We start from the raw sequence: 13,879 nt of genomic DNA on the forward strand, positions 1-13,879 counted from the left end.
TTGGCATCGTTCAACCCTATTGAACTCCAAGTCAGGACAGTTCGACCTGTACATTCCTTGAAAACATATCATCAATGCCAATCAACGAAAGATGCAGCTTCCATGCTGAACCGTATGACTGGGGCACCAGTGCCCTTAATTTGCTCCTATCTCAGGAAAATGGTTTCTATTTTTCTTCATTCTTGTTGGGCTTTGGTGCATCATACGGCACCTCCATTGCTATACATTGCATGCATAAAGAAGCAATCATTCATTTTTGTGGTTCCATAATGCTCTCAGTCCTCAGCAGCAACCAGTGGAAGAACTGCATGTCTGCAGTCAGCTGTGCTTCTCCAATTGTAAAACCATCTAAAGTCAGTTTTGTACAATCTTTAACTGAATGAACCTTCTGAGCTTTATGAGTTGGAACTCATGGACTGGTAGAGAATAAATGACTATTAGTAATGGGTAGCCCAGGAGCAGATGTCTGCAGCGACCTTATTCAAAATCATAGGATCAGAATGAGGCCATATGGCCTGTCCCCATGCCAGCTCTCTGTCGGAGTAAATCACCTAAACTCCCCCCCCCCCCCCCCCCCCCCCCCCCCCCCCCCCCCCCCCCCCCCTCTCCACCTTTCTCCCGTACTCCTGTACATTTGGTGTCTATGCACTTATCAGCCCCAGTTAGAAACTCTACTGTGGTCATCACATAACTGGTAAATATTTGTGATGGTGTCAGTACATCACATAAAACCAGCTGTATCAGACGCTCCTTTGTAAAGGCAGAATAAAAGCAATCACTTATTTCAAATGTTAATGATGAGGTCTCACCATCAACTTCACAGAAGTTGTCTGTAGAGTCATCATGTCTGGTCCAGTCAAGCACTGCTTGTTTTGTCTCTTCACTGAAAGATTAAAGTTTTAATTTTAAATAATTAATCAAGTATTGTTTGAGTTAGTAAAAAATCACTCAGATGATGAGGATGATGCACAGTGGTTAGCACTAAGGCTTCACAGCGCCAGGGTCCCAGGTTCAATTGGGTCACTGTCTGTGCAGAATCTGCACGTTCTCCCAGTGTCTGCGTAGGTTTCCTCCGGTTTATTCCCATAAATCCTGAAAGACGGGCTGTTAGGTCATTTGGACATTCTGAATTTTCCCTGTGTCCCCGAACAGGTGCCGGAATGTGGTGACGAGAGACTTTTCACAGTAACATCATTGCAGTGTTACTGTAAGCCTACTTGTAACAATAAAGATATTTATTATAATTGTCAAAATGTTTCTTCCTCCTTTGCGGCTGGGGTTTCTGGTGCCGCTGAAAGTAATTGGAAATTTGGCTGGAATGCCAAATTTTCTGTTCTCACTCGCTACAGGTCGCGCCACAGATGAGACTGGAGAACCCCGCCCAACAGTACCGATTTTAACTACTTAAGAATAATGCAGGCGTGAATTGAAACAGATGGCAACTTGTCTGGCCCTCGAAATTTTAGTAGCCTGGCCTCACCAACATATATCTTCTTATGTGGTGCCTGAACCCAGTCAGAAATTTCAGCCTGTGGGCAGGAGCAGGATTTCAGATGGCAACGGACTGCTGCTTGGGACTCAAAAGAAGGTTCCCTGGTACTCAGGTAAGAGACAGAGAAGGAGGTCAAGAAAGCATTGTGGTCAATGGAAGGGGGGGGGGGGGGGGGGGATGGATGGGGCAGGAGGTCTCCAAAGTCCTCCGAGGCCTGGAAGAAACTAAAAAAATAATAATAATCTAGGCTTCTGATAGACCTGTTTGTCTTGCCAGAGCGTCGAGGCCTCATGTTAAAAACTGAAGGCGAGCCCTGATGACCCAACTGGAGCCCAAGCTGCATATTTTTAAAATTCTGCTACTTTCCAATGGGTGTCCCCTCTCAAGTGCTCAAAACAGCTGATCAAAACCGCCGCCCACAGGCTAGTCAGGTTGGTGGAATAAAGCTGTGGCAGCCATTTTAACTGCGTACTCTCCTAGTTTCCTCCCAATCGTCAGGGTTGGAAATCATAGAATTTACAGTGCAGAAGGAGGCCATTTGGCCCATCAAGTCAGCACCGGCCCTTTGAAAGAGCACCCCATTTAAGCCCACACTTCTAACCTATCCCCGTAACCCCACCCAACCTTTTTGGACACCGAGGGCAATTTAGCATGGCCAATCCTCCCAACTTGCACCTCTTTGGACTGTGGGAGGAAACCCACGCAGACGCGGGGAGAACATGCAGACTCCGCACAGATATGTGACCCAAGCTGGGAATCGAACCTGGGACCCTGGAGCAGTGAGACAACTGTGCTAACCACTGTGCCACCGTGCTACCCCTGTCAGAGCCAGTTCTTTCAAGATCAGACCGCAAAAGGTTTTCTGCACAAAACAGTTCTGAAATAGTGAGAAAGAATGGGATTTAAGGACACTAGGCCCCGTGTGTCATTCAAATTACCTCAAAGAATTGTTAACGGCACCAAGCTTCTCGGCCTTTTCACATTCATGGGCATTCTGGGAAATAACATTTGGCTCTTCAGTGTACTAGAAGTGTACAGAGTTACACAGGTCAGTTAATTTTTATACATGCACCATAGTATCAGAAACTATATTGCTGAACACCTCATCCACATTTTCACATACACATTTACTTGTACTCGGGATAGTGTATTTTTAGTGGTGGTAGGATGATCCAGTAATCTCAGCTGGGGGAGAGAAGAGTGTGTAGGGGTATGGGAATGGAGGTGTGGCTGTGACCTGGGTCTCATTTATCGGAGAGCTGTAAATGTGCAAGGGATTTGGAGGTTGTGGGAGCACGGGACGGGGCCAGTGGTATTGCTGAGTGTAGGCCAGAGGCAGGAAGTCAGGAAAACTGGGGGTGGGGTGGGGCGGTGCTTGGATGAATACTAGTAAGAGGATCAATCACATATGAAAATGATCATGTTTGTGAAAGTATATGAACATTTGGCATTTGTAACAAGGGGTGAGATTTTCAGGCTTTCCTGCCCATGGGATCTTCTGGTCCCGCTGAAGGTGACCCCCCTCCACACCGCCGTCCCCCCCCCCCGTCCCCCCCTCTCTCTCAGCACAATGGATTTGGTGACGGTGGATTGGTGATCTATATGAAACGCTGTAGACATTGGAGGGACAAGAAAATCAACATGCACTTTAATTATTAGTCTCTATAATGATCCAAATTCCAATCACTACACAAATTAGTGACCCTAGAATATCCCTATGTCAGTCAGACCATCACGGTAGCACAAGTGATTAGCACTGTGGCTTCACAGTGCCAGGGTCCCAGGTTCGATTCCCTGCCGGGTCACTGCCTGTGCAGAGTCTGCACGTTCTCCCAGTGTCTGCGTGGGTTTCCTCCGGGTGCTCCGGTTTCCTCCCACAGTCCAAAAGACGTGCAGGTTAGGTGGATTGGCCATAATAAATTGCCCTTAGTGACCAAAAAAAGTTAGGGGGGGTTATTGGGTTACGGGGGTTAAGTGGGTCGGTGCAGGCTCAATGGGCCGAATGACCTCCTTCTGCACTGTATTTTCTATGTACCATACATTTGTAAAAAAAATTCAGAGTACGCAATTCATTTTTTCCAAGTAAGGGGCAATTTAGCATGGCAAATCCACCTAACCTGCACATCTTTGGGATGTCGAAACCCACGCAAACACGGGGAGAATGTGCAAACTCCACACGGACAGTGACTCAGCCGGGATCGAACTTGGGACCTCAGCGCCATGAGGTAGTAGTGCCAACCACTGCTCCACCGTGCTGCCCCCACTATCATTCATTTACTTGTTTACAATTGTCACTGCCATCTGTGGTAGTTCTGAATACGGACGTTTGTTGTCAAGGATTTACAACTCTGAAGAGGAAATGGTACAGTACATATGGAGAAGAATGTGGCACATAACAGAATATTCAAGATTTTGGCCTTGTGATCTGAGGTCCCATCCAGATCCCTGAATAATGCTACTGCCTGTTGATTATTCCTGACAATTAAAAGGACAAATCCATTCCTGGCAGATTCTTTGATAATCTGATAGCCATAATATTTTACAAACAATGCATTTAATCCTTAGATTGTACATAATTGAATACCTAATGTTGCAATATATTTTTTAGGGTAAAAATAAACTTTGACTGAAAACAAATCTCTTAAATTATGCAGCAATTCATTTATACATTTTAACTGCAACTAAACATAACATTAAATAAAATTGAACTTATTGCAAATATCATACCTTAAAACTTTCTGATCTAATTCCTGCTGGTATTTCATTCTGCGTAAAAATATACAATGAATTCTGTGAGATAAATTTTAGTGGAAAAAAAGGTGTAATTTAAATGCCCCATGAAAAACCATTTCAGGTTTGTCCAATTAGTTCCCATTTTAGAGGCTAGGATTTACTTTCTATAAAGTGCCAAAATCTTCAGCGAATAAATAATTGCATAGTATATCCCTGACATTGTGGCTCCAGGAATTATTCTTTTTAAAATTGACCTTTATTCTCATGCCCGCTTCCCTGTATTTCTTACTTGGTTATAAACTTTAAGAAATTATGATCTTACTGGCTCACAAGGTTGAACAGCGCAATCCTTCAAACCACAGTGGCTACTATCTGACCAGAAAGGACAAGGCTTCTTTAAATTCACCTGGAAAGATTATAGAAACAGTTTAAACAAATGTGTCATTCATATTAAATAACCAAATTTAAAATGTTGAAAAAGATATAGTAGAGCATACCTTGTAATATCTGAAGTAGTCACTTTCAAGGAGTTTTTGTATTTTGGGGAACAGCTTCCTGTTGTTAAAGCCTTGAATAGTTTCAACATCGCACGTGCAGTCATCAAGGTAACCAGTTACCTGCTATTAAACGTTTGAAATGATTATCTTTGCAACCTCCTGTACAAAACTGTTTTTTAAGAATTTTTTTTTTTTAATAAACTTTTATTGAGGTATTTTCTTTGGCAGTTTAACAGCAACAAAATCCACAATGTAAATAACAAGAAAAGAAAAAAAATATATATATACATAGTGCAAATTCCGCCACTCTCTCTCCCGCAGGTCCTGCCATTACTTACCCTCCTCCGTTACACTAACGTACCTTACCCCCCTACGCTACACTAACCTAACCACCCCCCCTTCTGCTGACGTTTAACTCTCTGCGAGGAAGTCGACGAATGGTTGCCACATCCGGGAGAACCCTAACAGAGACTCGCTCATGGCGAACTTAATTTTCTCCAGGCAGAGGAAGCCTGCTATGTCTGAAAGCCAAGTCTCCGATTTCGGGGGCTTTGAGTCCCTCCACGCCAGCAATATACGCCTCCGGGCTACCAGGGAAGCAAAGGCCAGAACATCTGCCTCTTTCTCCTCCTGGATTCCCGGGTCCTGCGATACCCCAAAAATTGCCAATTCCGGACTCATTGCTACCCTCGTATTTAATACCGTGGATATGGTGTCGGCAAACCTCTACCAAAATCCCCTCAGTTTTGGACATGCCCAAAACATGTGGTCATGGTTCGCTGCCCACTCCCCCCCTCCCGCACACTTCGCACATCTGTCCTTCACCCCAAAGAATCTGCTCATCCGGGCCACCGTCATGTGAGCCCAATGAACAACATTAAACTGGATCAGGCCGAGTCTGGCACATGTTGCGGTGGCATTGACCCTTCCTAGCACGTCCACCCACAGACCCTCCTCCATCCCACCCCCAGCTCCTCCTTGCACTTAAGCTTCAGCTCCTCGGTCTGCGTCTCCTCCGACCCCATAAGTTCTTTATACATATATATCCAAGACCCTCCCCTATCCATCCTCTAGAAACCACCCTATCCTGAATCCCCCTTAACGGCAGGAGTGGGAAGGTTGGTACCTGCCTCCGCAAAAAGTCCCGCATCTGTAAATACCAGAGATCATTCCCTGCAGCCAACGCAAATTTCTCCTCCAGCGCCCTTGTACTCGGGAAGCTTCCTTCTATGAACAAGTGCCCCATCCTGTCTATTCCCGCTCTCTGCCAAATACAGAACCCCCATCCAACCTCCCCGGGGCAAACCTATGGTTATCACAGATTGGGGACCACACCGATGCCCCCTCTGCCCCGACATGTCTCCTTCACTGTCCCCAGAATCTCAGGATCACCGCCACCATCGGACTGGTGGAGTAACGCGCCAGCGGGAACAGCAGGGTCGCCATCACCAGTGCCCCTAAACTTGTGCCCTTACACGAGGCCACCTCCATGCGCACCCATGCCTGCTCCTGCCCCCCCCCCCCCAAACAGCCGCCTCCTCACCATGGCTGTGCTGGGGACACACACACACGCACACACAAAGCTAACAGTAACCTTTTTAATCCGCTTGAAAAAGGAACGGGGAATGAAAATGGGGAGGCACTGGAAAACAGAGAAATCTCAGGAGGACCGTCATTTTTAACGACTGCACCTGACCCGCCAGAGACAGCGGGAGCGCGTCCCATCTCCGGAAATCCTCCTTCATCTGGTCCACCAACCGGGCCAGGTTCAGGTTCAATTTGTGTAGCCTATCCCAATCCCTCACCACCTGAATATCCAAGTATCTAAAACTGTCCTCCACCACTCTGAACGGTAGTTCACCCAATCGCCTCTCCTGATCCTTCGCCTGCACCACAAACAACTCACTCTTCCCCATATTGAGCTGGTAACCCGAAAACTGGCCGAATTCTCCTACGATTCCCATAATTTCCCCTAACCCCTCCATTGGGTCAGAGACATACAGCAGCAAGTCATCCGCATACAACGAGACTCTGTACCCCCCCCCTCCTCCCCCCACCGCCCGCCCCAGACCAGCCCCTTGAGGCCCTCAGAGCAATCGCCAGTGACTCTAATCGCCAGCGCAAACAGCGGTGGGGAGAGGGGACATCCCAGTCTCGTCCCCCGGTGTCATCTGAAATATTCCGACATCGTCCTATTTGTCCGTACACTAGCTACCGGTGCCCGGTACAGCAGCCTAACCCAGTCGACAAAGCCCCTCCCAAACCCAAACCGCTCCAGCACCTCCCATAAATAGTTCCACTTGACCCGGTCGAACGCTTTTTCCGCGTCCATTGCAACCACCACTTCAACGTCCCTACCTTCCGGGGCATCATAATCACATTGAGCAGCCTTCTAACATTGGCCCCCAGCTGCCTGCCCTTAACAAACCTTGTCTAGTCTTCTCCTATAACGTCCAGTACACAGTCCTCAAGCCTAGAGGCCAGAATCTTGGTCAGGAGCTTGGCATCCACATTTAACAAGGATATCGGCCTATAAGAACCACACAGCTGCGGGTCTTTGTCCCTTTTCAAAATGAGCAAAATCATGGCCTGTGACATTGTCTGGGTTGAACTCCTCTTTCCTTGGGCTGGTTAAAGACTTTCAACAGCACTGGCCCCAATATCCCGGAGAACTTTTTATTGAACTCGACTGGGTACCCGTCCGGTTTTAAGAAATATCTTTATTGAAGGCATTTTTCATGTATACAAAAATACAAAAGCCAAAACTTGGCAACAGGTAAAAAACTAACAACCCCCCGCCTCCCCATCTTTCCCCCCCCTCTCCAACCCTCCACCCCCGTCACCTCAAGCCCGCCTCCTTCTTTTTTTCCTTCTGCTCCTACCCACAAACAAAACAAAACACAATTTACAAAACTTTTGACATTCAGTGCGTAGAACTGGATATATTTTTGAAAAGAACCAACCATTTTTATCACTTTGCTTTCCGCAACAAAATCGCTCAAAATGGATAGTATACCTGCGACAACAGAGGACTCATCTCTAAGCAATGAGTATAGTCCTAAATTTCTGTTGTTCTCGTGCAATTGTTTTGAAGTTTACAATGTATTCCACAGACCTTGCTCAATATCCAAAGAAGATAGCCCAACAGTGAAAACTCCATTACTGGAGAAGTGGACTGATTGCTCAAGATGCACACAGCCAGAGCAAAGTGACATTTCCATCATCAACCAATAACAGTTTAAGTGCTGCCATATAAAATGGAGACACAAATGAACATGACTAGGATGGTTAGTGCCTTGAGCCTGTTCCACCAAGTCTCTGCCCCCATTCCTCAATACTTGTGGTTAACAAACACATATTGATCTCAGATTTGAAACTAACAGTCAACCATGTGACAATTGCTGTTTGTGAGAGAGAGTGACAGTCCTCTACCTCACTTTGGTTGTTGGATCATTTCCTAACTTGAGTCCTGAAAGATCTGGCTCTACATTTTGGGCTATGCTCCTTAGTCTGAGGCTACCCAATCAGGTGAAATAGTTTCTCATCTGCATCTGATCAGTTCCCCTTAATAACTTGAAAACTTTGATCAACTATCTTTCAAATTTCTAAATTCCAGGAAATACAACCCTAGGGTTTCTATCAAAGGGAAACTGTTCTAACACAAAGGCATAGTAAAATTACTACAGTGAGAATGATCAAAGATTTCCATATTGGCAATAGGTTGCCGCAGTTACAAAAGCTGGAGAGAAGGCTGTCTAAATTTCCAAGATATCCTTTATTGTTTAACTTTCACACATTTTTATTAATGAACTGGCTGGTAGAATGCTTTGTGACAGCTTATGCTAGATTTCTCTAGGGAAAAGAGAACGAAAATGCCTAATACTCCAGTAGTGAAAAGAGAGTGTTGTGTCTCTACTCCAGTGGTCAAATCCCCATCTCCACGAAGTTTGTATTTCTATTAGCAAGCAAGCCCAAATGTGGAGGGCAGGAGATAAAAGGAGCTCAAACAGCTCTTCATAACAACATCCATGCAAGTCACTAACTTGCCACTCCAATTTGAAATGGCAGTACAGATATGGGGATTTTGCACCCGAGAATATCAACCGACACCAAAATGCAAAAGAAGAATAATGAAAGGTGAAAAACGGTAAACTATATTTCCTATGAAAATCCAATTGAAATGTCTAATAAGCGGTACATTTTTACAGCACAACTGTCTAAAGATCTATTTACTGACACCAGGTACCTGGTTTTAACTCCAGATAATTGAACTAGCCTTTGAGTGGGTCAAAATAGGGCCCCAAGACCTAAAGTAAATACTAAAAAAAAATTTGTGGTACTGGTCATTTATTTATCTTAATGTATTCCTTTCTCAGGAATGCACGGAATGAATGAGGCAAACTCCTAATCCATCTCCTTGCTCTAAAAAACAATTTAATTCATGGCCTTTAGACAAGGGACATACCAGTTCCAAGCTGACAAGAGTGCATATTACTCCTGATCTCACATCTGATCTTTGCCAAAAGGCTGAGATTCAATAACTTTCATGGCATCTTGGGGAATAAATAGTTCAGATGACATCAGATCTACAGAGGGGAAGACTTCCACCCAACACATTTAGACTACAGTTGTAACCAGAGGATAGACAGTAATGTCTATAAAGCATTTAAAAGGTATGATTTTTTAAAAAAGGTTATATACTAATGTGTTTGCAAATTTATCCATAGTGACAGATATCCATCATTATCAGCATGTCCAGGTTCATCACTGAGCAGATTATCCTTGGAAGTTATTTTGATTAGATATTTTTAAAGGTCCATTTGTAATCCGGTTTAAAGTGATATTTTACTGCAGTTAACAGGTAAAAAAAAGTTGAACAAATTGATTTTAATCCCACCCCCTGAACAATCTTGTTGTGACTTTGCTATGCAAAAATGAAAAAAATCTTTCTCTTTAAAATTAATAAATAGATAACTGATATTGGAAATTCACACCATGGGTAAACACAATATTGATTTCTGTACCAACCATAATGTACCAGCCACAATGTGATATAAAAAGTAAGAACTTCTATTAATTAACAAGGTTTAGAATTTATCTGCACTTGGAATGCCCTATGTGCAACACTGTACCATCAAAAAAGATCAGTTTTGTTAAAATAATCATTTTTGTATTCAAAAATGCACAACTAAGTGTTCTTTAAATAAATCTACAATTAAAATTGATTTGCCACCTCTACAAAATCCATGAAGCTGGCGAGAGGGTAGTGTTCATTTTTCTGGTTATGAAAATGCATTCACAGCCTCTAAGTCAATAACTAATGCTTTATCGAAATTAAATAGGTTTAGAAATAAATGGAAGAGTTTTAAAAACAGTGTGATGTCCAGCTTTGATTTAGAAAATTCTAAATGCACCACTGAAAAATGTCCTTATGCTGAGGCCCAAAGAGTGTCACACAGAAGTCCAGAAGTATTTTTTGATTTCAGCCGCTTGGGGTATTGATAATCGGACAACCCGCCATTTTGCAATTCTGAATTTCTTCTAAACGGTCAGAGGAGGAACAAAAATAGCAAATCAGGCTTTGTATACAGGAGCTAGGCTCAAGGTTCGAATCAGAAAAAGTTCAGACAGTGGATTGCAGTGCCTGGCATGACATATTGCCTCTTTCCTTTTCTTTATAAATAGTATGGGCGCAGAAGTGATTCAACATAACTGCCTCGCTGTGAAACAGGCAGTTGCAAATATCCTAACCAAATATGGGACTGTGAATGAGTCATCAGCTGCATGGTGGCACAGTGGTTAGCTCTGCAGTCTCACAATGCTAGGGACCCAGATTCAATTCAACCTTGCTTGACTGTCTGTGTGGAGTTTGTACATTCTCCCAGTGTCTGCATGGGTTTCCTCCGCGGTTTCCTCCCACAGTCCAAAGATATGCAGGTTAGGAGGACTGGCTAAGCTAAATTGCCCCTTAGTGTCCAAAGGTTAGCTGAGGTTGCGGGCCAAGGTAGGGTTCTCTTTCAGAGGCCCGGTGCAGACTCAGTGGGCTGAATGGCCTCCTTCTATACGGTAGGGAATTCTACGATTCAATCAGTTTTAAGAACGCACATTTAACAGCAGCACTGGATTCTGTTTGTGCTTTTCTCTAAAGAAGTTAGACAGGTATCTAAAGGCAATTTTAGATGTTTTCAAATTTCTTCAGTAGAGAAATAGAGAGCAATGAAATACCAAACTAATCAAACTAAAGTGTGAGTTCAGTATACTTCCAGCTTCAATCCCACTGTAAGTTGGGTTAGCTGATCTCAACAAGGCAACAGTTGATGCATTTTGATTGGCATGGGCCTCAGAGGAAGGAAATAAATATTATTTATCAAAGCATATCCCCAACAAAGAACAAACAATGTTTTATTTATTCAAGTGCGCGCACATACATTGAATCCAGTTTTCCTATTAAATGCACTCATTTGAAAAATACTTGGAGGCTAGACAAATGTATCCACTTCAAACAAATGGAAATCATGTTGAGCTCTATATCCCAACGCTTATAACAAAAATCTAAATTTTAGAACCTAAACTTTCACAGATTCAAAGAATCCTAGATTCAGAGCCCAGGAGAAGGCTATTTGGCCTGTCATGCTCTCTGTGGGAGCAATTCAACTAATCCCATTCCCTCCAATGAACGGTCACAGAGCTGCAACATTCTCGCCACAGATACTGCCAGACCTGCTGAGTATTCCAGCATCTTCTGTTTTTATTTTATTTTAGTCCTACACCTTGTTGCTCGGCAGATGACTACAGCGCATGCTGTGGCCCCAAACCATGTCACAAGTAGTAGATAATATTAGCTGATCTCTGGGAGGGAGAGAAGACACTATGTACATTTTACAATACAACTTTAGTGCTCTGAAGCAAGTCTGCTTTCCAATATTTTTTAAAAATTTGTTCTTGGGACGTGGAGGTACAGGCTGGGCCAGCATTTATTGCCCATCCCTAATTGCCCTTGAGGGGACATTTAAGAGTCAACCACATTGCTGTGGGTCTGGAGTCACATGTAGGCCAGACCAGGTAAGGATGGCAGATTTCCTTCCCCAAAAGACATTAGTGAACCAGATGGGTTTTTATCTTTTATTGGGTTTAAATTCCATCACTTGCCATGGTGGGATTCATTATCATTATCCTGGGTCTCTGGATTACTAGTCCCCAGCAACAATACGACTATGCTACTGCCTCCCTGATATTGTGGTGTGAATCTGGAATCAAGGCCCAATCTCAAAAACGACTTGTATTTATATTATAGTCTAATCGAAAGGAACAAGCCAAAGCACAGCACAGGAGTAAATACCAGACAGGATTTGACACTGACTCACATAAAAATATTAGGGCAGGTTTGGTCAGAGGTGGATCTTAAAGAAGAGGCTAGTGGAGTGGTAATTCCAAAGCTTGAGATTTAAGAAGGTCAAGGTACCATTTTCTCAGGTGACTGAAGATGTGGGACTCTTTGGGCGGGGAAGGGAGGTGGTCCCCAGTTGGACATTGCACGAAATATAACTTCAATCCAATATCAGGTCAAGTAGAAACATGCCAGGGGTCATTCAGATATTCTGGACTCTCTCCAGAATTGTTCAGAATTCGAGTTCCAACAGATCCTGCCAGCTAAACTAACGCTACAGCTACTGGACTGAGCAGTTTCACTCGAGTTCTGATTCGTGATTAGAATCCAGTGTGCCATACTAAACAGGTATGGTTGCCGATCAGAATTGGATATGGTTGTGATGTCCCCTGCCCAATTTTCTAACCTGATCTGTGACTCGAACATGCATCAGGTATTTTATTAAACTGGCTGGATGATGTTTTTCCAAATTGTAAATGTCCTCACACACGCCCTGTAAATAGGGAAACCGAGTTGTGATAACACGCCAGAGGCCCCTGACCGGTGCTTGGTGTCGTTTTCTTTTCGCCTCGACTCTGACCCCTCATAGCGTAGTGACCGTGGTCAATGAAACGTTCACATCTCGCAAAGAGGCGAGATTGCATCCCACACCAACGTGGTACCTTCCGTGTCCAAAAACAAAACACCAGCATCGAGCTGGAACAGATACCAAGGAAGCGCCGCTATTCGGGGACAGTTACAGTAAGGCTAACGCAATGTTGCAGTGTTCTGACACATTCCAAAACGCTGGGTACTAAAATAAAAGATTCACCGCCGACGGCTGTTACCTGCTGGGAGCATTCCTGGGCATCCGACTGTGTCTTGAAAGTTGTGAGTTTACTCCAAGCCGGAGATATACAGAACAGCAACAAAAAGAGCAGAGTGGACATGATAATAAGAATGGCTTATTTTTGGTTTGAGCGGTTTTGATCCAAATTCGACAAGGTGTAATTGCTGGAAGCGAGCGAGCAGCAGGAGGAGCGGAGAAATTTGACTCATTGAAGGGCTGGTGTCAAACAGAAGCCCCTCCTTCTGGTTAATTTCATGTTATTTCCTGGTGTGCAACACTAAAACTCGCACGTCGCAACAAGCTCTGACGGTGAAATACCTGAGAGCCTCCCTCCGCTGGCGTCCCAAGTTTGTTTTGCAACAACATATGTTGCGTTGCACGTCTTTATTTAACTTGGCGCATGTTGTTCCTATAGGCCACTGGGCCGGGCAAGAGGGGGAAACTTCCTTTCGATATTAATGAGGACGTGGAATACGTGTATGTTTGACTCCAGTTGCAGGAATCGGCAGACTCCGAGCTGGCAGGAGTGGGGTTTTTTTTGCATTGGAATATACTTACCAGGAGAGACTGCAATATTCGCGGTCAAATGAGAGGAACGGCTCCTGTGTAACTACAGGGGTTCTGCTTACCCCTTTAACAGAATCAAAACTTCTCACTCCGGAAAAACTACATAAAACTGTCCATGGGGTAAAGACAAGCCGAGAAACATTTTTTTCCCAAGAATCTGGCCTTAATTATATGTTTAGTCTAATTGGCAACTGCTTTCTCCTAGGTTTAACAGGCTCAATATTATTTGAGGAAGCCACACAGCTCCTGGGCAGTGAAAGGGGAGAATGAATGTCCCCAACTTTGAGCAAGACCCCAACCCGCGGAGGTTCCACGTAAAGATTCCCCTGTAAGCGCCTCGGAAGCGCCGCCGAACTTGATTTTTTTACAGGGGG

General features: G+C 44.2%; 1 protein-coding gene across 3 annotated transcripts in view; it reads right to left on the reverse strand.

Annotated features, from left to right (window-relative positions):
* The window catches only part of ero1a (endoplasmic reticulum oxidoreductase 1 alpha), a 36,153-nt gene extending 22,873 nt beyond the window's left edge, over positions 1-13,280 (reverse strand). Inside the window, exons 1-6 of one of the 3 annotated variants that reach the window (XM_038778908.1) lie at positions 12,937-13,280; positions 4,723-4,842; positions 4,548-4,631; positions 4,220-4,258; positions 2,431-2,516; positions 810-883 (exon numbers count right to left, since the gene is read on the reverse strand). In XM_038778908.1, the coding sequence (XP_038634836.1) occupies positions 810-883; positions 2,431-2,516; positions 4,220-4,258; positions 4,548-4,631; positions 4,723-4,842; positions 12,937-13,038 (505 nt within the window). In that variant the 5' untranslated portion in view covers positions 13,039-13,280. Of the gene's footprint in view, positions 1-809; positions 884-2,430; positions 2,517-4,219; positions 4,259-4,547; positions 4,632-4,722; positions 4,846-12,936 lie in introns of all 3 variants that reach the window. The other 2 variants (XM_038778919.1, XM_038778898.1) reach the window with 2 other exon arrangements.
* Positions 13,281-13,879: the final 599 nt, after the last annotated feature.

This window comes from Scyliorhinus canicula, chromosome 2, assembly GCF_902713615.1.
Source record: "Scyliorhinus canicula chromosome 2, sScyCan1.1, whole genome shotgun sequence".
Lineage (NCBI taxonomy): Eukaryota > Metazoa > Chordata > Chondrichthyes > Carcharhiniformes > Scyliorhinidae > Scyliorhinus > Scyliorhinus canicula.